We start from the raw sequence: 23,214 nt of genomic DNA on the forward strand, positions 1-23,214 counted from the left end.
TAAGTGGAAGAGGCTGGAATCCTCCTCCAGTGACCGTCTGGATATGCTCTTCTTCCCTCCCTGTCCTACACCGTTGTGTAGCTGTTGCATCCCATCCCAGAAACGGCTGCACCGCGGCATTAAGTGATTCCTGGACAAACCGCGCTCGTGCCCCACCCCAGAGGTGGCTGCATCTCAGCACCAGGTAAGCAAGCCTCGACTAAACAGCTGCCCTGCCCCACCCCAGAGTTGGCTGCATTTCAGGGCTGGACAAAAGTAATTCCACTCTGCCGGATATTTGCCGGGGTGGATCGCGGGCTGGCTTCGGGGGCTTTTCGGGGACCCGGGCGGCTGGGGCGCGGTGCAACGGGCCCGAGTGACTCACGGGGGCGGAGGGGATCTCCTTCCTACCTTGGCGGCCGGCGCGCCCCGTACCAGGGTGGCTGGGCCCCGGGGCACCATCGCCCTTTTAAGGGGTTCCTTGAAACCGCGTCCGGGTTCCATGTTTGTAGCAGAAATTTGTGAAGAGGAAACTCCATGTTGTAAGAAAGTTTCCTCCGCGGGCGTCTCTTTCTCTCTCCCCCTTTTTTGTTTTTTCTCTCCCCCCCCCGTTTCCCCCTCCCCCTTTTTTCCTTTTTTTGGGGGGGGCAATTTCCCCCCCCTCCCCGCCGCCCGGGCCGCCCCCGAAGTAACTCCTGGAGGCTCGGAGCGCGGCGGGAGGAGCCGGCGGAGGAGGGACCCCCCCCAGCCAACCCTTCTGGTCTAATGGACAGTCAGTCCATCATCACCCAGGTTAGCAAGGAAGAGGTGAACACCCCTCTGCAGGAGAAAGGTAACTGCACCCCCCCCCGCGTGGGGGGCAGCGGCGCGTGCTTTTCACCCCAAATTGACTTGTGCAAAGCGGGCACGATTCCGGGAGGGGGGGGCGCATGCTCCGCAGAGCGACCCCCCCCCCCCGCAGCCTCTGCTCGCCTCTGGGTCGGGTGCCTGCTCCAGGGGGCTGCTCCCGTTACCCCAGCCCCCTTCCCGCAGCGCTCGGCGCTGTCTCCACGTCCCTGGGCGAGCCCCGGGTATTCCCCGCCGCGCCCCGAGGTGGGGCCGATCGACCCAAAGCTCTGGGTGGTGGGGGGGATGGGGCGAGGGCTGGGCGGGTGCAAACCCGGGGCGGGGGGCAGGAGTTTCTGCCCAACAGCCGACCCCACCCCCCTCCGCCCGGTGCGTTGGTTTTGAAGCGCCCGGGTTTATTTTCAAGTGTTGCTTTTCTGCCCCTGGATCCAGGGAGGCTTCTCAGGCCAGGTCAGTAGGAGTCAGGGCATGGGGGGCGGGGGCGGTGCTGCAGCCAGGGGCCACCCCCCCACCTCGGCTGGAGGAGAAGCCACTGCCACACTCCTGCCTCCTGGACTCTGCCCTGGTGTTTGCCCGGCCTGCGCAGGGCTCTCCAGGTCCTGGCAGGGGCGTGGTGAAGGGTGTGGATGGCTGGGGGGTTGTTGGGGGTCACGCCTGGTGCTGGGCAGGGATCCCTGTCTGCTGGAGGTCTTTGAGCTACACTTGGGGGTCTCAGGCCACAGTGGGGCAGACTGATTCCCTGGGCGGGTTGGAGGGGGAAGAATCGCAGGTGCTCCTCAGGGTCCAGGTGAGGGGGGTGGGTTTCTGAAAGGACTGACGCAGCCCTGTGGAAATAACCTGGCTCCCGCCTGGCATCCCAGCTCTGTCAGCTGGGCTTGTGGCCTAGCATGTCCTTAGGTGTCAGGGTGGAGGGAAGGGGCCATCGGTGCCCTGGAGCCCCCTTCCGCTGCTGGGCCGTCTCCTCTGTGCCTGGTCACTTCTAGGGGTCTCCGGGCCGGGCCAGCTGCAGCAGCGAGGGGGTGGGATGCTGCTGCATGGGATCGGAGCTGTCCCCTTAGGGGCAATGAGTCTGGCCTGGTCTCAGCCGGGAGTGCGGAAGTGCTTGTCCAAGGTCTCCCCAGGCTGGCACCCCAATGGGCCAGACCATCGGCTGGGCGCCGACTGTCGGGACACTTGCAGAGAAAGGTCAAGGGCCAGGTTCTGATCTCGGCTCCACCAGGGTGAATCTGGAACAACTGCCCCGGACATACGCCGGGGGAACCATTCTCTGGGGAATTGGGCTGGATTCGCCCCAGTAGAGCCAAGATCAGAACCGGCCCTCGGGCTGTAGGTCGCTGTAAATTGGGACCTTGTTAGGGGAGGGGCTCGCCCTGGGTGGAGGAGGGCAAGGTCTGAGGTGCTGGGGCAGAGTTTCTGGTTCGGAGGATCTGACGCTGGGCTCTGGACTGGAGGATGTTGGGACTGGGGGCAGGGAGGGGGTCTTATTGTCTGTATCTTAAGGGGAGTGGGTCCAACCCAGAGACCCCCATCCCCAAGTAAAATGCAAATCCTGATGCCCCAGGGAACATCAGAGGTGGGGCGGAGGTCTGGGCAGTGGACCCAGCCTGGTTTCTGCGGCTCGGACGTAGGGCGTTTTGTCCAGCACCTGCGAAGCACTCCCCGGGGCAGTTACATGGCAGGGTGTTTTCACCCCGGCAGCACAGAGGGGGAATCGAGGCAGAGAGGAGAGGGACCCCTGGCAGAGCAGGGATTGAACCTGGGTCCCTCCGAGTCCCAGGCTGCTAGGCCGTGTCACCTCCCTCACCCGGGCTCAGTCCTGCCCTGTGGCTCTTCTGGGGTCGGGGACCAGCAAGGGCTGGTGGCCGGACGGGGTCTCCTACCATGACTTGGGGATTGATTTTGGGATTGACAGCTGTCAGTCTAACGCTGACCCGCTGGGAGCTAGGGGTGTTGGGAGCTTTCTGCTCCTCCTCTCAGCAGCCCCATGGCCTGGTCTGAGCCCCCTGCCCCCCATAACCTCCAGCCCCCTGGGTCTTGTGATGCCTTCCCCCACTCCCCCGCCCCGCCTTGCCTCTCAACCATGGTTTCGTTGGCAACTGCGCCCCAGCGCCCCCTGCTGGTGGGATAGAGTTCGCCCCCCCACCCCCTGCCTGGGATGATACTTGTGTGCAGCCCCCCCGCTCAGGGTAATAGTGCCGGCGTCTTGGCCCCGTGCTGGATCCCTCCGGCCGGCAGCCCTGACGCCGGCCCATCTGCACGTCCGTCCGGGGAAGCGGAGGCCTGGTCTGTGCCAGGATCCCAACCCCCGGCGTCGATGCGGTCGGAGCCTGAGCAGCCAAAGCAGCGGCTGAAATCCCAGCCGGGACCAGGCTGGAGGCAGGGAGAGGGGCAGGGACTTGCTCAAGGTTTCAGGGGCAGCAGGGGCCTGGAGGAACGGCAGGGGTAGCTGGATCTCCCCCCCCTTCCTGAGCGCTCAGCCCTGGGGAGCTGGGGGGCAGATCCTACCCGGGGGAACAAGTGAAATGAGTTTGCTGGGTCTTGGCCTGGTCCCTAGTAGAGGGTGAGTCCACAGCAGAACTGCTGCTGGGTTCAGCGCTACTGACTGGTTTCTGTACAGGCAGGGCCATGGGCTGGGCTAGCAGGGGCTGTGGGTCAGGAGTGAGGGGCACCGGCAGAGCTGTGGGAGGGGGAGCCCAGGCCTGGGCTAGCAGGGGCTGCGGGTCGGGAGTGAGGGGCACCGGCAGAGCTGTGGGAGGGGGAGCCCAGGCCTGGGCTAGCAGGGGCTGCGGGTCGGGAGTGAGGGGCACCGGCAGAGCCAGGAGGAGCAGGAGCTCCCGGTGACTGACCACGTGGTGCTGGGTTCGTTGCTCTCCGTTCAGCTACTTGGGGGCTGGCGTCGTCTGCCCGCAAGCAGGAGCGCGATGGCAGAGTGGTCAAGGACTGAATGCGGCACAGAGACTGGGAGGAGAGGGGGGGTCTCCCCCGAGGAGAAGCATGTGGCGGCGGGGGGAGGGATGACGCTTGCCTAGCTGCGGCCGGAGCTCTTCTGTGGCGTTATTTTCCAGGCCTGTTAATGGGAAAATGCCAGTGAAACTCCTACAACCGGCAGCCTCTGCCGTGGCGGAGGGAGGGGAAGGGGAATGAACGCGGCCAAACTTCTCCCCCTTGGTGTAAATCCCAGACCCGATAATCCAGATATCTGTGCAGCATTTTAGCTTAACGCGCAGCTCGGTATGTGTCCGGGCTGCCCCCTGCTGGCTGGAGTCAGAGCTGCTGATTTGTGTGTCATACACCTATAATGCTAGCCACCCCTGGGGAGTCTCCTTCAGCTCTGACGGCAGGGAGCTGAGTTTCCCAGGTTGGGGGAGCTGAGTCTGCGCCAGCTTCTGGTGTGAAGTCCTGCATGTCGGGAGTGCACAAACCTGGCTGGTTGCAGATTCCTTGACTTTTGGAGTTAGGCCGTGGTGCTGCTAAGCTCTGGGCTGTTTGCCTGGGAGCCTGCAGGCCGAGGGGGAGGGAAATGCCATCTCGAACATGCCCCATGTGCTGAGATCAACTGGGAACAACCACGGCGCTCCTGATTTGCTGCTGCTAGCCACCTGTGTGGACCGCTGGGGGGCAGCTGTGCGTGTTCTGGGGGCTCTCGGCTGGGCTGACCAGCCGCTTGGCTGGGGAGTTGCGGAGCCGTGGAGCTGGTGGGAGACGCCGGCCGTTCACCCGGCAGGTTCAGTCCAGGCTGAAACGCTGCCGGAGCTTGTTACAATCGCAGTGTCCTGGGAACCTCCCCAAGGGGGCTGGGAAGTGGCCTGGGTCCCACCTTGTGCTTCGGCCCAGGGCCTGTTCCCTGCCCCCAGGATTCTCCAGAGTCTGGTGCGCTGGTCGGTCAGTGTCCCGACCGCCCGTGGGGGTTTTCTACCTCTTCCGTGTGTGTGTGTGGGGGGGGGGGTGTCAGCTCCGCACCCTCGAGATCTCACTCTCAGGGCCTTCTTCACGTCGGTCCATTTCACCCCCCTCTTCCTCCCTGCCCCTGAACAGTGCCCCCCAGCACCCCGTCAATGTTCCTGCCTCTGTCCATCCACCCACCAAGTCAAACGCCTTTCCCACGGCCCCTTCCCTGGGCTCCACCCGCACCGGATCTCTGTGCCACCAGCACCTGCCTGGGGTTCAGTCCATGTGGCTTCAGAGGGGGCGTGCCAGTGACCCTCCGGCGAACGAGCATCCTGGAAACACTCATAGGGCGCTCAGTCTGATTCCTCAGTTTCCTGCCCATCAGCGTTCCTGCCACATGACTGGCTGTGGGTGGCCGTCCACAATGAATTAACAAACTAACTGGGGGGAGGCATTTTGGGGCCTCTGCCCACAATGCCAGATTGGCTGGACTTTCCGCTTCAAACCACCAGAGGTTGCCCTGACCTTTGTCATCAGTAGGATTCAGAGTCATTAACATTGTGGGATGAACGGGACGGTTTGTGCTCCTCCCAGGGCCACCATCCCTCTGCAGCCTCAGGCAGATGCTGCAGCCCAAGAACAGGGGAAACTTATTTGGAGCTTGCAGTTTCCGCCAGGACAGAGGTGGCAGCCGGAGGAGCTGGTCCTGGCAGCCGGAGGAGCTGGTCCCTGCTCCCCGGTCTCGCTGCTGGTAACCCCTGGAGCAGTTCTGCCTTGTTATCTGGTCGGATGGGGGAAGGGGTAAGGGGGACACCTCTCGTTTCTTCCTTTGGCAGTAGCTGCCCCCTGCGGAGGCCGAGCAGAGGGGGCATCACTGGGGCTTGTGGGGTCTGACTGGGCTGGAGGCACGAGGAGGGGGGTACACTTCAGCTTTTGGCTCAGCAGCAGAGAAGCCCTGGAGTTGGGGCTCAGGGCGGGCACAGGCTGGGATGGATCTCTGGGCACAAGAAGGGTGAACCCCCTGCAAAGGGGGCAGGGGTGGGCATGGAAGCGGGAGGAGGGTGAGCACAGAGGAGAGGCTGGAGATTGGGGGAAGGGCAGAAGCCATTGTCACTAGGCTGGGCACAGGCTGGAACTAGCCTGTACCGGCTGCCAAGGCCGAGTGATCTGTGCCCCGGTGGGTCCCTGGCACTTCTGAAGGGACCTGGAGCTGAGCCAGGCCCTGAAGGTCAGAAAGGGGCCTGTCCCTTCCTTCCTCGTCCTGCCCTGGCCTCTCCCTGACCTCCCGCATTGAGAACGGCTGCCAGGGCTCTGCCCTTGCCCCACGCCCACTGGCAAGTGAGCGGCTCCGGGCCCAGGGCCCAAGGCACAAGAGCAGCGCCGCGCACCGTGGAAATGCAGCCACTTCTGGGGAAGGGGGATGCGGCAGCTGCTTCACAGCCCCCGAGCGAGGCCGCACAAGGGCTCAGGCTGGGGAGCGAGCGGGGACGGAGGGGGCTGGGCGGAGCCCTTGGGCAGGGCAGGGCAGGGGCGCGGTGCATTGCAGGGGTCAGTCCTTGCTGGGAAGGGCGTGGGGGGAGGCAGGTACAGAGAACCCTGGTGTTCTGGCCACGGTTCTCCCCAATGCCCTCGGTTGAGCGCACCTTAGCCCAGGCCCGTCGGCTGGGCCCAGCTCCCCAGGGGGTAAAATGAGCAGAGACCCAGCCCAGCCCCGTAGGGGGCCCCAGTCTGTATCCAGCCGGCAGCACCAACTCGGCTGCAGCCTTGGTGGCAAATGCCAGGGGCTCAGCGTCGCCTGAGCTGGGCACGGCCGCTGGTCTCTCTTCAGGGAGACCTGACCCTGCAGAGGGACGTGCCCTGGGGCTGGGCTGGCAGGGGGCTGCGGGTCGGGAATGAGGGGCACCGGCAGAGCTGTGGGGGGCCCAGGGCTGGGCCGGCAGGGGCTGCGGGTCGGGAGTGAGGGGCGCCGGCAGAGCTGGGTGTGGGGGGCCCAGGGCCGGACCGGCAGGGGGCTGCGGGTCAGGAGTGAGGGGCGCCGGCAGAGCTGGGTGTGGGGGGCCCAGGGCCGGGCTAGCAGGGGGCTGCGGGTCGGGAGTGAGGGGTGCCGGCAGAGCTGTGGGGGGCCCAGGGCTGGGCCGGCAGGGGGCTGCGGGTCAGGAGTGAGGGGTGCCGGCAGAGCTGGGTGTGGGGGGCCCAGGGCCGGGCTAGCAGGGGGCTGCGGGTCGGGAGTGAGGGGCGCCGGCAGAGCTGGGTGTGGGGGGCCCAGGGCCGGGCTAGCAGGGGGCTGCGGGTTGGGAGTGAGGGGCGCCGGCAGGGCTGTGGGGGGGCTCAGGGCTGGGATAACAGCTCTGCCGGTGCCCCTCACTCCCGACACGCAGCCCTGAGCGCTCGGCTCCAAGGACACTCTTGGGCAGGGTTCTTGGCCCTGCTGGGGGGGGCGGTGGGGGGGCACTCATCCTTGGGATCAAAGGTCGAAAGCAGCAGAAAACCAAAACAAAGCTGTTGTCGTGGCAACTGCCAGGGAGGTGGCAGGCAGAGACACTGGGGCGGGGCCGGGGGCGGGGAGGGGGATTTCCCGGGCTCTCCCCACGCTGGGGTTCGATGTGGGGGGGGCGTTTAGAGCAGCCCCCTTGGGCCGGCCGGTTCCCACAGCCCGTGGAGCCCAGCCCCCGGGTCAGGGCGAAGCTGCTTGTGCCTGTTTAGCAGCGGGGGGGCGTGCGGGCAGAGACGGCTGGGGGGGAGGGCGCAGGCCTGGGCCCCCGACATCCCTGCCCTGCCGCCAGGGGGCACGCACATGGGCACGTGCACTGGGGCACACGCAGGGCACACGGGCACAACCTGGCTACAGTCGATCCCTGGCTGCGACGTGTGAGTGAAGACCGGGGCGGGGGCTCCGTGGGGCTAGCCCCAGTGCGGCGCTGGGGGTGCTGTGCTGCAGGGAGTGGGGCGCTCTCCTCTCTTCGGGGCCGGGGGGAGATCTCCCTTCCTTGGCAGGGGGGCAGGGGGGCGGGTTATGCTCTGGCAGCTGCTGCCTTGCCACCGAGATCTGTGGGTCTGGGGCCGGGCTGCTGGGTGGGCCCGTTCGGCCGGGGCGTCCCCCCAAGGTGGGCGCGGCCGGGCTGCCGCCCTACGTCCCCGCTGCTGGATCTTCTTTGCTTCCTGTGCTGCGCGGCTGTTAAGTGGCCGCTGCGTCCCTCCCCAGAGGTGGCTGCGTTTGTGGGCCGGGCGACGGGCATCCCTGCCGGGCGGCGTCACCCATTGTCCAGACGGCGCCAGGTGGCCCTGCTGGAGGGGAAGGGACTGGGCCGGGGCTGGTGGAATCTGCTGCTGGTTAATAATTTGCCACTTCCCCAGGACTCCACCCTGCCCCTCCCCTGGCGGACAGGCTCCTGGGCAGCGTTTCCGGCCTGCCAACCCCGTCCCCTCCCCGCTTGTGAAGTCTGTTCCCTGGCCAGTGCCAGCCAAGCCCCTAGAGAAAATCTTTGTTCCCATCTGCCCCCCGAGGGAGACGAGGGGCTGCGGGAGTGCCCCAGGATTGCCCTGAGTTCCTGGGGCTGCCCCAGGGCACAGCTGTGAGCCCCCCCACCCCCACTGCCCATGGTGTCATACCCGGCCCCGTGCCAGGAGGTCCCTGGGGGAGTCACACTCAGACCCTGCGTGGTGGGACCAGGAGTCTGCCCCTTGCCCTGCTGCTCCAAGGGGGTCGCTCGGTACCCCACGAACACGCCCACCCCTGAGGGCAGCCAGCGTCTCTGGTGAGGCCAGCGCCGGGTCCACTGCCCTCTGCCCCTCCAGGGTCCCGGCGGGGCAGGTGGGTGGCATACCCCTGGCTGTGGGTGATGGACAGAAGGTGCCAGCCGATGTGTCTCAGCCTGTATGGTCGCTCACCAGAGCGGCTGTGTTACTGGGAGGGCCCTGGGGGGGCTGTGCGGCGTGGGCTGGTTTGTTATTGTAGGGTCTCCCATGGGCTGGGCACACCGGTTGGTTGTGGGGATGCTGGGGGGGGAGCAGGGGAGGAGCTGCGTGGCTGGGGAAGTTGTTGATCAGCAGGGACGCCGGCTGGCGGGAGTCTTGCGAGTGGAACCCCTGGATCCGCTGGATCGATCGGTCTTCAGCTGTCGTTGAGACTGCGCCGATCACAGCACGTCCGCCATTCTTCTCGCACCCTTGCCTTTCTCCTCCACGTTCGTCCGAAACGTTTATTAACGTCATCTTCCCGTCTCCTTGGAGGCCGACCGGGTGGTCTCTGCTGTTCTCAGCAGAGTCAGGGGAACCACATTTGGTTTCGTGGCTGCGTGTGCGTGGGCAGGCGTGTCGTGAGGGCAGGCGTGTCGTGAGGGCAGGCGTGTGCCGGCGGGCGGGGTTAGAACGAAACGTCTCTGTCTCCAGGCCGATGGGGGCGGGCGGGGGGTGGTTAATTTTGCAGTTTTCTGTGTTTCGGCGTTTTGCAGGGATTTGGGGGGTTGGCCGAGCCGATGGCGCCTGGCTTGGCCTGGGGCAGCTCAGCGTCCCCCTCTAGGGGTGAGGCCGGCAGAGGCTGGTGCATTCGGCGCTGCAGGTCCCGGGTTGGAGCCCAGCCGGTGTCCGGCGCGGGGCGTCGTTGCAAACCCCAGGGCAGCCTGGGCGGGTTTGACGGGGAAACGCAGCCAGCAAGTCCGAGCCCAGGAGGCCCCTGATCAGTGTGTCCGTGCGTGTGTGAGCGTGTCCACCTGTGCGTGTGCTTGTGTGTGGGTGTGCCCACGTGTGTGTGCATAAACCTGTCCCTATAGGGGGCCCAGGCCGTGTACACACATACACAGAGCGCGCTCTGCAGGGGTGAGTTTGTGGGTGGCCAGCGGCTCTGGCCCCGTGGAGGCTGCATTCCTGCGGGCCTCTCTCTAAATATTTGTGCGTTCCCTGCGTCGAGGACACACAATCCCGCCAGCCTGCGTCAGCACTCGCCCGGGGTGGTTCCTGCACCAGGCCTGGCTCCCGCCCAGGGCCAGGAAGCGCGGGCTGGCCCGGTGCCAGGAGCTGATCTCGGACCCCAGAGGGGGCGAGCTGGGGAGGCCGGGACTGCGGGGGTGTAAGCCGGCAGCCACCCACCGGCATCCTATCCCCATCACCCCTGGTGCAATGACCCCACGCCCAGACGTGGCCATGGCTGGCATCTCCGGGGGGCAGCGGGAGGCTGGGTTGGATCCCTGGCTGGCACCGGTCACGCCCGGCCAGGTCCTCAGGCCAATGCCTGGGGAGGGCAAGAAATCGGACACTGGGTGAATCGCAGCGGCTCCCGTTCTGTCATCCCCATTGCGGGCAGGGGCACTTGCCAGCCATCAGCTCCGCCAGAGACTTTCCCCTGGGGAGTCGGGCGGGGGGCGGACTGGGCTGGCGGGAGGGGAGGGAGATGCCAGGGTGATCTGGCGTGGGGGCTCATACAGACTTAGCCACGTGCCCGTGGAATGGCGTGGCTGGCCTGGGTGTGTGTGGGGGTGTCCTTGGCCTCCTCTCCCCCTCCCCACCCGCTGCGTCCTGGCCACGTGGTCCCTTCAGCTGCGGGAGGGAGGGGCCAGCTGGGATTTCAGGGGCGTGGCTGCAGTGGGGGGTGGGAGGCAGGTGCGGGTGGGATTGAGCCCTGTTCGATGGGGCTCTCTCGGCCCAGGTGTGAGCAGCAGACAGGCCCTGGGCACGCGCCGGGTGGGTCTGAGCCCTGGGACAGGGCCCGTGGCCGGGTTTCAGGCCTGGCTGTCTCTGCCCAGGGGCCAGGCACCTTGTCCTCACTGCCCGTGGTGCCCAGGGGCTGGGACCCTGCGTGGGGCTGGCAGGGCCTGACCGCTCCACGCAGGCGCAAGAGGGGGCAACGGGGGGTTAATGTGCCTGGGGGAGAGACCGGCAGGGTCACTGGCCTGTTCCCAGCTCGCTGCAGGGCAGTGGAAGGTGGCAGAGGGCAGGTGCCAGCAGCCCCCTGTACCCAGCGCGGCCCGAGCTGCTCCCCTCGCAGCCCCTGCTCGCCCAGTCGGCACCTGCCATGTGGGGCTCAGAGGAGTCTGTGACGGGGGCCTGGGGCTCGCCGGCCCCAGCGCTCTCCCCTGCCGGTTGCCAGCCAGGCTGGCCGGGGCGGCTGGAGTCCGGCAGACGGATCAAAAGGAATCTCGTTATCTCTGGCCGGATTAAGCATGTGGAGTGGTCGCCTCAAGTGGATTATGCAGGAAAGCAGGTTAATCCAGACCTGGAGAGAGACGCGGGGCAGCCGGCCAGCCGGCAAGTGCCGGGCGCCGCACCGGGGTCTGTGGGGATCCGCGGCCCAGAGAGCGAACGGTGTGTGTGTGGTGGCGGGGGGCACTGAGGGGGACATTGGAGGAGTTGAAGTTGATATTAGCAATGTGGGGGCTGTGGGTTGGGAGTGAGGGGGCACCGGCAGAGCTGTGGGGGGCAGAGCTGGGCTAGCAGGGGGCTGCGGGTCGAGAGTGAGGGGCACCGGTGGAGCTGTGGGGGGAGCCCAGGATGGGAATAGCAGGGGGCTGCGGGTCGGGAGTGAGGGGCGCCGGCAGAGCTGTGGGGGGAGCCCTGGACAGCGGGGGGCTGCGGGTCGGGAGTGAGGGGCACCGGCAGAGCTGTGGGGGGACCCCTGGACAGCGGGGGGCTGCGTGTCAGGAGTGAGGGGCGCCGGCAGAGCTGTGGGGGGAGCCCAGGACGGGGTTAGCAGTGCAGAGATGAGGTTCCCTGTGGGAAAACCTTGCCCAGCCCTTGGCTCAGTCCCCCCCAAACCCTCCACCATTGACCCTTCCACAACAGCGGGGGGGGCCACAGGGGGGCAGGCACCTTGCATTGGGCCTGGCTCTGCTGGGGGAGGGTCCGATGCAGCTGCCCGCAGGGTCCCAGCCTGGTGCCGCGGCCTCTCCCGCTCCCTGCCTTGTGCACCGTCCGGGCAGCTTCCCCCTTCCTGAGCCTGTCGCCCTCCTGGCTGTACCCGGGCTGGGGGTGGCGCCCTTCCCCACAGCATCCCGGCTCTGCCTCACACAAGCAGCCGGTGGGGGGCTGGGGGAGGGCTGGGCGCCCGTGGCCCAGTTTGGAGACACTGCGTCTGCCCCGTCCCGTGGGCATTTTTTCTCAAGCCCTTGGCCACGCCAGCCCCGCACATCACCCCAGAGCCAGGCTGCGTCCCCTGGCCCGTGGGGAAGCAGGGGGCAGAGGCCATGCAGCTGGACGGGGCCTGGGGAGGGGAGGACGCAACCCACGCGGGCGAGGAACAGGGCGATCCCGAGGAGAGAACCCGCCGGGCGCGGCCTGGGCTCCTGCCGGCGTGGGCAGCAGCTGGAGATGTGGGTGTCACAAAGGGCCAAAACTTGCCCTCGTTTACACCAGGAGTCCTGCCCCCCTGCTCTAGCCACTAGACCCCACTGTCCCCCCAGAGCTGGGGATAGAACCCAGGAGTCCTGGCCCCAGCCCCCTGCTCTGGCAGTTCTGCAGGGTGACTTGTCCTGTCCGGCTGGGCGACCGCGGGACTGTAGGGACCGGCTGGGTGGTGGGACCTGGGCCCTTGGGCCAGGGAGGGGGGCAGGGGCTGGTCCCCAGGGGCCAACAGCGCCTGGCTTCGTGCCCCTCCCCACTGCTGGCTGTTGCTGGTCCCAGGAGCCAGCCCCCTCCTCCCCCCCCTCCCCCCCCGGCACGTGCTGGCCCCCGGATGGTGACCTGGGTGCACCCCCTACCCGACCGTCTCTGGCACCCACCTGGCACACGCCCCAGGGCACTTCCCATTCCCCCAGGGTGCCCCCCAAGACCACGCTCAGGCCAGCAGGCAGGGGGAGCCCCAGGCAGCCCTTAGCTCTGCCCCCTATCAGACCCCCGGCCCAGCCTCCCCTCTGGGGGTGGGGGGTGCCCATCTCCATGGGAGCATGCTGCAGGCAGGCCGGGCACCAGGAGGGGTGCCCGGGGGAGGGAGGGGGAGTCCGGGGGGGGCACGTCGTTTGGATTAACCCCTTCCCCGCCTGTGCCCCGCAGGTGCTCCCAGGCCATCGCCATCCAAGAAGCCCCGGAACCGCAGCATCTTCCAGTCCCTCTTCTGCTGCCTCTGCCATGACGCCTCGGACCCCGTCCCGGTCAACAACAACGCCCCGCTGCTGGTGGAGGAGAACGGCGTCGTGCCCAAGGTAGGGGGGCCCCGGAGGCGGACAGGGGGCCCTTCTCTGGGTGCCCCTCTCGCCCGCCCGGCCCCCGCTCACGAGAATCCTGCTTCCCGGGGATGAGCCCCGCGGGCCGGCCTGGCTCGGCGCCCGCCCCTCTGCCTGCCTGGCCATGCCAGGCCCCACAGGACCTCGCCCCCGGGGACCCCAGCAGCCCGAGTGCTGGAGGCTGCCCAGATGGGCACATGCCCCCCCCCCCCCCCCCCCCGTAACCTCTCCCTCCTCATCCCAGCCCCTTCAGGACCCTGTGCCAGGCCTGCCCGCTGACCCGCTTTGGCCCACAGCCCCCCTGGGATGAAAGGGGCTGGGGGGGGCACCAGGCTCCCACAAGCATCTCCTTTGTTGGAGTTGTTCCCTCTGGCAGCCCCCCACCCCGCCTGTGGGGCCATCGCTCCCATCCCTCCCCCCACAAAAACAGGAACCCCCAAGGGCTCTGGGATCTGCTTTACAGCAGTTTCCCTTGTGCCCGCCCTCCCCTTCCCATGGATGGTAAAGCTTTGGGAAGGGGCCGGGGTCGTGCCCCCCATCAGCTGGGGCAGGGGCAAGCCCCGATGCCGGCACAGCGCAGGGCAGAGGCAGAAGCCAATGCTGGGACTGTAGGGGACGGCGCGGAGTGGGACCCAGGTGTCCTGGGGAGTGGCAGGGGAAGGGAGAGCTCAGTGGTTTGAGCACTGGCCTGCTAAACCCAGGGTTGTGAGTTCAGTCCTTGAGGGGGCCATTTAGGGATCTGGGGCAAAAATTGGGGATTGGTCCTGCTTTGAGCAGGGGGTTGGACTAGATGATCTACTGAGGTCCCTTCCAACCCTGATATTCTATGAAGACAGGCAGCAGGGTTACTGCGGTTTCCCTGCCCCTCCCCCAAGCCACAGGCTGTCCCTCCCCCAGGGGTCCCCAAATGCTGGGGCCCAGCCCTACTGGCCCGGGCTGGGGCAGGGAGTGAGCAGTGACCCTGTGCCCCGGCGAAAGTGGAGGGGGCAGAATCGAGTCACCCGGGGGAAACTGAGGCTTGGCCCTGGGGGTTGGTGCCCCAAGGCTGGGCAAAGTGCCAGGGGGTTTTTAACGGCCACGTGGCCTCAGAATGGGAGTTTGACACCTCAGTTGGAAACCAGTAAATCCCCCAGCCCAGTCCCTGCCAGGGGAGAGCGCCCCCTGCTGACCCCCACCCTGCTGCCTGCAGAACAGCGCCCCCTAGAGCCCCGCGGGGGCACTGGGGCCAGCTCTGAGTGGGAGGGGAGAGCGCCCCCTGCTGACCCCCACCCTGCTCCCTGCAGAACAGCGCCCCCTAGAGCCCCGCGGGGGCACTGGGGCCAGCCCTGAGTGGGAGGGGAGAGCGCCCCCTGCTGACCCCCACCCTGCTCCCTGCAGAACAGCGCCCCCTAGAGCCCCACGGGGGCACTGGGGCCAGCCCTGAGTGGGAGGGGAGAGCGCCCCCTGCTGACCCCCACCCTGCTCCCTGCAGAACAGCGCCCCCTAGAGCCCCGCGGGGGCACTGGGGACAGCCCTGAGTGGGAGGGGAGAGCGCCCCCTGCTGACCCCCACCCTGCTCCCTGCAGAACAGCGCCCCCTAGAGCCCCGCGGGGGCATTGGGGACAGCCCTGAGTGGGAGGGGAGAGCGCCCCCTGCTGACCCCCACCCTGCTCCCTGCAGAACAGCGCCCCCTAGAGCCCCGCGGGGGCATTGGGGACAGCCCTGAGTGGGAGGGGAGAGCGCCCCCTGCTGGGGGAGCAGTCGCTCGGCCATGGGCAGGCGCTGTGCGAAGGGCCAGGATTTCCAGGCAGCACTAGCGCCCCCTGCAGTCCCGTGCCGTGTTCTCCTCGTCCCCAGGGGCGCTGGGCCGGCCCGCAATGCCCAGAGCTGGGCAGGACGGGCAGCCCTGCCCGCGCGGCCCACATAATCCCCGGTTTTGCTCTAGGCCGATCAGCCCTGACTGCGGCCACCCCCTTTCACCGCTCCCCGGCCAGGTTTGAGTGGATTATTGGCTCCTGCGCCTGGGGCAGCCAAAGGCAGCCGGCTCCCTCTGGTGCCCGGCAGCGCCATCGCGGCTCCCCGAGCTGAGCCTGTTTTTCCCAGCCAGGGCCGGGCTCAGGGGGCTGCACGGTGCTGCCCCCAGGACCCAAGGCCGGTGTGCGCCTGGCAGGCCAGACACGCGTGGCAGCAGTCAAGGTTGGCATTGCTGAGGAGCCCCCAGTGCAGCCACCTCTGGGGTGCAGCGCTGCAGCTGGGGAGCAGCCCACGGCAACACCAGCCGGCCGGTCAGAAAGGGCCGAGGGCAGCGGGGCCGGGGCCAGCATGTTCCCTACGGCCAGGGCCCACGTTTAACCCCCAAGCAAAGGGGCTCTTCCCCCGACCCGTTCCCCAGCCTAATGGGTCTCTGCTGCTGGGAAGTTTAGGACAGGAAGTGAGAGATCCGGGGGGGGGGGGGGATGGGCGGGGCGGAGCTGGGCTTGGTCCAGGAGCCCCCATCCCGTGGGCTGGGCAGCCCTGCTCCTCTGGCCGGGACGTGGTGCGGGGCCCTGGGCTCACCCGCCTCCTGGCCCGCGGTGCCCACTGCCAGCCGGATACTCCAACCCCCCACCCCCGTCGCCCTCCCCCAGGCCACTGTCAAGTACCTCCTGCCCGAGATCAAAACCCAGGACGCCAGCAAGCTGTGCGTGGTCATCGACCTGGACGAGACACTGGTGCACAGCTCCTTCAAGGTGAGTCCGTGTCCTGGCCCCCCCATCCTCCCTCCCCCCTCCCGGCCTGCCCCTGTGCCACCCACGTCCTCCCTCCCCACCCCCGGCCCTGCCCCGTGCCCCCCGTCTCCCTCCCCTGCCCGGCCTGCCCCTGTGCCCCCGCATCCCTCCCTCCCCTGCCCAGCCTGCCCCCCATGTCCCACCGTCCTCCCTGCCCCCGCCCACCCAGCGTCCCACCCCCATGTCCTTCCTCCTTCACCTGACCTGCCCCCGTCCTCCCTCCCCCGTCCAGCCCATCCCCTCTGCTCCACCCCCTACTGTCCTCCCCATGGCCAGGGGACTCCAGGTGGATGGGGAGGGCGTGGCCAGGGGACTCCCAGGGGGATGGGGAGGGTGTGCCAGGGGAATCCCAAGGGGATGGAAGGGCGTGGCCAGGGATGGGGGATGAGGGCATGGGTGGGGAATCCCAGGTGATGGAAGGGGCCAGGGGATCCAGGGGGGCAGCGGGGAGGGGGCCTCGCCCTCTCCCACACTGATGCCTGTTCCCTCCGCAGCCCGTGAACAACGCCGACTTCATTATCCCTGTCGAGATTGACGGCATCATGCACCAGGTAAGGGAGGCGCTCTCGGTAGGGGGGCCCCCACCCGTCACCCCCGTGGGGGACGCCAGGAGCTTAGCCCCTGCTGGGGAGACCAGGGCTGCTGGGCACCGAGGGGCTGGGCACCTTGGCATTGGAGCCAGCACCCTTTCCGTCCCCCAACCTGGGGGTGCCCAGCCAAGGAAGGGGGACCCCAGCCCTGCTGGTTCCAAGAGCCCAGGAGGGGGGAGCAACCTTGGGACTGGGACCACGGTGCTGCCTGGCTCTTTGGGGCCGCAGTTCCCCCCCCCCCCCACTCCACCTTCCCCTTTGTGGGGGGCGGGGCCGGCAGCCAAAGGTTTCCTGCTCGGGGGAGCCCCGGCTGAATTTCCCACCATCTGGCGCTGTTCAGCAGGCAGGTCCCTGTCCCGCACGGAGGCCGGCGCCGGGTTCAAGTAATCCAGGATAGGCTGTGATCTACGCAGTCGGCCTGTTCTCGATTACTTGGCACCGGAGCCGGCCGGCAGCTTCGGGTGGAGACGCCGGAGGGACGCTGCCCGGGGAGCCGCAGGGCGCCCGCTGCTGCAAACGAGCTCGGGGCCGAGCAGGGCTGGCGCCTCCCCCCACCCCCCAAGCCTGCTCCGGGCTCTCCCCCAGCGCAGGGCCCAGCAAGGGCTGCGGGGGCGCCTGGTAAGGGTCCCCCTGGATCGGTGGGGGAGGGCTCCCGGGGGGTGGCAGCCGTTTGGTGGCCCGTGGGCAGTGCGTCTGAGGGGGCCCAGTCCCAGGGGCCCCATCTTGCTGGGCGCTGCCCGTCTCCAGCCCCACGGCCGCCAGCTCATGCTGCCCCTCCCCAGGTGTATGTGCTGAAACGCCCGTACGTGGACGAGTTCCTGCAACGCATGGGTGAGCTCTTCGAGTGCGTGCTCTTCACCGCCAGCCTGGCCAAGGTGAGCGCCCGACGCCGGGCAGCCTGCGGGCACCGGCTGTGACCTCCCTCCCAGCTACAGCCCGGGAGACGGGACTCCCGAAGCCTGGAGAGGACCCAGGAGTCCTGGCTCCCAGCCCCCCCCCCCCCACTCTAAATCACTAGCCCCCACTCCCCTCCCAGAGCCCGGAGAGGACCCAGGAGTCCTGGCCCCTGATCATTAGACCATGCTGCCCCTTCAGTTCAGCCATTCATCGCGCCCCCTCCTCCCCAGTGTCCCCACAATGCTTCGGGGATGGGGGGTGCCCAGAACCCTGCACAATGGCTTTGGGCTGGGGCTGCCTGAGTAGGGACCCCCGTGCTCTCAGGGGCCAGGACGTGTCCCCCGTGGAGGGGGACCCCCAAGTGCCCTCGGCCAGCAGCCAAAAGGCCCAGGGCTCGGCTGCTCCCCTGCTCCCCTTTGGCTGAGCCTGACCGTGTCTCCCCCCGGCCCCCCAGTACGCGGATCCCGTGGCTGACCTGCTGGACAAGTGGGGAGCTTTCCGGGCCCGCCTCTTCCGCGAGTCCTGCGTCTTCCACCGCGGCAACTACGTCAAGGATCTGAGCCGTCTGGGCCGGGACCTGAGCCGCATCCTCATCGTGGACAACTCCCCCGCCTCCTACGTCTCCACCCCGACAACGCGGTAGGTCGCGGGGGGGGGAGGAGGGGGACCAGGGGGGGCAGCCTGTGGTGGCTCAGGGGGTTCAATGCTTTAACTGGCTTTAACGGGGGCCTGGGTCAGATGCGACACTGATCACAAGCGAAACGAGTTCGGGGGAGTCTCATCCCAGCGATTCGACTGCTGCATATTCACCAGAGGGACAGGTTATTGGGGTAACTCAGTTCACGTTGTCCCAGGGCTGGGCTAGCAGTTAGGAGTGAGGGGCACTGGCCGAGCTGTGTGTCTGGGGGGAGCCCAGGGCTGGGACAGCATCCCCCTACTGGAATGAATCGGCTCTGCTCAGCTGTGTGTCATATGCCCTGTACTGCTCGCAGCAAATGGGGAGTCTCCCTTAGCGCAGGGCCTGGGCTTTCGGAGCAGCGTTCGAGTCCTGCTGCTGATATGAAATGCCGGGTGGCCCCAGTGGGCAGTGGAGAGAGAATCAGGCTGCTCCCTGGTGGTCCCAGATTGGGAGGGGCAGGGTGACTGGAGAGCTCTTGAAGGCTCAGAGAGTCCCCGGCTGCCTCCCCTACCCCCTCTCCCTGCCACTCGCTGCAGGGAGGTTCTGGCAGACACTGCTTTCTCAGAGCTGGCGGCTGGCTCGCTCCCATCACACTGGCCTCTGTCCATGGGGAGCTGGAAGAGCCACAATTTATCCTGGGGTTTTGGCACTGCCCCACCGGGCCCCTGGCCAGCCGGCCTTTCCTTTCCCCTTAAGAGCTTCTGAGTAGGGGGGGGCACTCGCTTGGGGACAGCTCCCTTGGGGCTGGCCCGACGCCCTGGCAAATCCGGGCTCTGCACGCTGTGTGGACGGATCCCTCCCCCCAGGGCTGAGCTGCAGCTGCCTCTGGGGTGGGGCCTGCAGCCACCGTGCGGCCGTTTGGGACAGAAAGCGAAAGCGGCTCCTGTCTCCAATGGACGCAGCAGGGCAGATTTCGGGTGGCAGCCCAGGATCTGATTGGCCGGGATGCCAGGTTAACGCCCCCCCGTGGCCTGGCTGGCTGGCACAGCTCGCAGGCACAGAAAGGGGACGGGCATTTCTGGTGCAGGGCTGAGAGTGCCAAGGGCGCCCGTCTCCCAGCATGCCCTGGGGCAGGGCGCCGGCTCCACGGCCCGCTCATGGCTGCTTGAGGCTGGAGCCCCTGGCTGAGCCTCCAGCGGGTTTGCCCGGGGACCCCTGTGAGGGCTGGCCCTGCCCCCGTGCTGCCTAGGCACCGCGCCCGGCTAACCTCCCGGGGGGGGTCTCTTGGCAGGTGCCGGTGGCGTCGTGGTTCGATAACATGGCCGACACAGAGCTCCTGGACCTGCTGCCTTTCTTTGAGAGACTCAGCAAAGTGGACGACGTTTACACAGTGCTAAAGCAGCACCGGACTAGCAGCTAGTGACCCGGGGCCGGGCGAGATGCCAGCCTGGCGGGATTCCCCACCCCTCCTCTGGCCGGCCGCCCCACTGATCTACCCACAAGCCCCAGCGCCAGCCTGCAGCTTCTCTGGGGCGCGGAGCGGAGGCGGTGGCAGGCGGCGGAGGGGCCGGGCGGGGAGCCCCGCGTGGGGCTCACACCCGCCGGGCATGGGGGAGACGCCCGGCTGCATCACTCGAAACCAGCCCCAAACCTGGACCTTTGTCGTCACGTAACGGTTCTTCTCCTGTAAACTGGGGAGGGCAGAGGGCAACAGAACCACGGCCCGGTCCCCCCTGATTGCCTGGGGGGTCAGAACCATGGCCTGGTCCCCTCTGATTGGCCTGGGGGGTTAGAACCACGGCCCAGGCCCCCCTGATTGGGCTGGGGGGGGGCTCAGGACCGCGGCCCGGTCCCCCCTGATTGAGCTGGGGGAGCTCAGGACCGCAGCCTGGTCTTCTCTGATTGAGCCAGAGGGTTTCAGGACCGCAGCCCGGTCCCCTCAGCTGGGCCAGGGGGTTTCACAGAACCGTGCCCCAGCCCCATCTCGCTTGCCGTGGAGGTGGGAGAGGCAGGTGGGGTTGGTTCCAGGAACCCAGTCCGGAGGTACTTAGCCATGGGGGACAGAGACCCCATCACCCCCCGAGTGCAGGGTGCAAAGTGCCCCCAGGAGGTGGGGGAGGGGGCATTTTCGCCTGCTTTGCCTGGATGGGAATGACTCCTGTGGGTGAAGGGAATTTGGGGGACCTGTGACCCACATGACAGCTGGGTCCCAGATCCTGCCCCCTCCAGAAGGCCCTGGGTTCCTGTTACGCACTGGCGGGGTGCAGGCCCGTTCCAGGGGAATCCTGCAGGGAAGGGGGGGCAGGAGGGTCAGTGCCAAGTGCTGGGGCCTGCAGGGGAGTTGGTTGCGTGAGGGTGGGCCCTGAGCAGAGGGGGATCGGTTCCCCCAGCAGGGCTGAGAGAGGAAGAACGTGGAGAGAGATGGGGGGAGGAAGGTGCCCTAGAGGAGCCGGAGGGGCTCACAGAGACTGTGGGCTAGCGGAAAGGAGGCGGGGCTAGTGGAAAGGAGGCGGGGCTAGTGGAAAGGAGGCGGAGGGTCTGAGCTGAGAGGAGCTGCTGGAGTAGCCCAGGGGTCCTGGGGGGAGGGTAGCTTGGCCCCCCAGGCTCCAGGCACAAGGGATGGGCACTAAGGCGAGATTTCCTGGGCAGCTGTTAACCCTTTCCCTGCTGGTTATATGGCGGGTGCCCCCCCGCCAAACGGTTCTTACTTCCCCATCTCCTCTGGGCCTCACAGGGAAATCAGATTTCTAGGTGCCTTGGGACTGGGGCCCATTGACCTCTTGGCTTATGCAAATGTTGCCTTTCCCTGCAGTGCATTGTGGGGCTTTAACCCCTCTCCCCCGAGGAACTGCCATTGTGGCTGTCAGAAGCCATCAAGGCGCCCCCGTGCTGTGGTTGGATAGAGCAGGCAGTGAGCTGGGCCATTGGGTTGAGCCCACCCCAGCCCTGGACAGGATGGAGGGGGGCGGTGGGATCGCCCCAGGGGAGTCTCGGCTGGCCATGGCAGGCAGCAGCTCTCCTGTCTGAGGGGCTGGGCCTGCCGGCCCGTGAGCTCCCTGGTGGCCAGGGGCTGCTGCATTCCCAGCAGATGAGGTGGGAGGCTGCAGTGACACCAGCGAAGAGCAACTCCATGGACCTGATTTAGAGAGAGACCACCTGTGCCTGGAAGGATGCCCCTCTCCCCTTAACTCTGCCCTTCCCCAGGGAGCCAGGCCTGCAGGAGTCACACCTGCGGAAACAAGCAACGTCTCTGACTGCAGCTGTGGGGCGGGGGCGGGGGGGCTCCTTCCTCTGGGATCATGTCTGTCTCTTCGTTAGTGCCTTCAGCCCTCCCTGCCACTCTCCAAACGGTTGTGGGGGGCAGATTCCCTGGCCTTGGGGCTGGCTCAAACCTCTGCCTTCTCAGTGGTTAGATCCCTAAATGCCCCCAAACCAATCCCTGCCTGCTGGGGGGCGTCCTGTAGAGATTGTGCCTTGGGACACCGTGTCCTGCCCACCCCCCACCCCCTAACCTCTGGGGGGCCGAGGGGCTGATAAATTGCACTCCCAAGGAAACCTTGGATTTGCTCACCGCTGTGCTGAGGCTAGTGGTGCTAGCCCCCCCCCCCCCCCCGTAAGTGGGGCAGTGGGTTGGTTCAATGGCTGTTCTGATGGGGATGGGGGTCTCCCTCCTCCCCCTGCAACCAAACTGCTCCCAGCCCTCCCAAAGCTTCAGCTCTTACTTTGGGTTCAGGGGAGCAAGGATTTTGACTGGGGCAGAGGGAGAGACTCTTCCCCCCCGAACCAGTTGCCCCAGGGCTGCATTCAGGTTCACTGGAGACCTGCTTTGCATTACCCTCCCCCAGGCTCCCCACAACACCCCCTTTGTGCCCCACACCGCTAGGGGGTGCCGTCCAGAGATAGCGCCCCCTTTCTATGGCCTTAACTGTTTTGTATGCGAGTTGTTCTCGGCTGTGCCTTGCGGCGGTGGCCGTCCACACGACGCTGCTGCTGATCTCTTTCGCCTTAGCTTGGGGAATGTCCCTCAGGGAGAGGTCTCGGGGGGTGGGGGGCAAGGGCAGGGGGAGTCATGTATTTTAACCGGGCACATTTAGCTCATATAAATATGTATCATGTGTATATATATTTTTAGGGAAAGCAACGGCGACACAAGTCACCAGAGGATTTTTACAGCTCGTATTTTTAACGATGTTCCTGGGAGATGGTTATTTTTCTGGGCGGGGTCGTTCCTCGTGTAAAGAAGCAGGGAGGGATTTGGGGAGGTGGGTGGGTATTTTGTCTGCCGGATGATGTCTGTATTGGATGCACGCAACCCTTCTCCAAATGCCTGCCCGTCCCCTCAAGCCCCAGGGAGCGCCCAGGGCCCGAGATCCAACTGCCTCCATCTTACAGTGCTGGGTTTTCAAGGAAAGTTTTAGCTTTTTAAAATCTGGGCCCTTTGTGTGGTTTGGTGGTTTTCCTCCCTGCTTTTATAACGGCCAGGTGAAAAAAACTGGGGTTTGTGTGTCAATTTCACACCTCCAAATTTGTCCATTCCCCATACACATCTATCAATCTATCCCTATACACCCCCTCTATCTATCTATTCTCATACACCCCATCTATCTATCCATCCATCCATCCCCATACACCCTTCTATCTATCGATCAGTCTATCCATCCATCCCCATACACCCCTTCTATCCATCTATCTATCCCCAGTCACCTATCTATCCATCCATACACCCCATCTATGTCTGTCTATCCATACACCCCTTCTATCTATCTAGCTATCTATCCATACACCCCTTCTATCTAGCTGTCTATCCATACACCCCTTCTATCTATCTATCCCCATACACCCCTTCTGTCCATCCCCATACACCCCTTCTATCCATCTATCTATCCCCCGTCACCTCTTCTATCTATCGATCCATACATCCCATCTATCTGTCTGTCTGTGCATACACCCCTTCTATTTATCTATCGATCCATACACCCCTTCTATCTAATCTATCTATCTATCTATCTATCTAAATTAGCCAAAACCTGGTATTTCTGTCCTATGGGAAATTCAGAGATTTTTGAAATTTCGTTTCTCCCAAAATCAGGGCAAAGAGTTGAGATCTCAGATGTCACAAACCAAAGTGCTTGGACCGATTTCGTTTTGACTGTATGGGAACGTTTCATTTCCATAGGGTTGAAATGTTTCGTTCAGCGTCTCAGACGCGGTTCTAAATGGACTGTTTGGCTAATTTCCCATCAACAACTGGGGTGAACTCGATATGTCCTCTCGGTGGAGAGAGCTGAACCCCCTCCAGTGGGGGGCACTACAGAGCCATCGGCGCCTCTGCAGCACCCCCACCGGGACAGCATGAATTCTGATTCCCTTCACTGCGGGATTCCCCCTTTAGGGCCACGGCCTCTGCCCGGTGCGCGAGTCTGACGCTCACCAGCTTGGCCTGAGCATCTCGATCTGGCTTTGTCTCTGTCCCTGTGGAGCCGCCGGAGCCCAATCCT

General features: G+C 65.9%; 1 protein-coding gene across 1 annotated transcript; it reads left to right on the forward strand.

Moving 5' to 3' along the window:
- The first annotated feature begins 669 nt into the window (after positions 1–669).
- CTDSP1 (CTD small phosphatase 1) lies at positions 670–22,549 on the forward strand. Its single transcript, XM_074967024.1, is given in 8 exon segments — positions 670–811; positions 12,694–12,842; positions 15,470–15,571; positions 16,105–16,161; positions 16,983–17,075; positions 17,552–17,717; positions 17,720–17,736; positions 19,008–22,549. Coding segments are annotated over 8 exon segments (780 nt in total). The 5' UTR covers positions 670–744; the 3' UTR covers positions 19,137–22,549.
- Positions 22,550–23,214: the final 665 nt, after the last annotated feature.

This window comes from Natator depressus, chromosome 11, assembly GCF_965152275.1.
Source record: "Natator depressus isolate rNatDep1 chromosome 11, rNatDep2.hap1, whole genome shotgun sequence".
Classification (NCBI taxonomy): Eukaryota; Metazoa; Chordata; order Testudines; family Cheloniidae; genus Natator; species Natator depressus.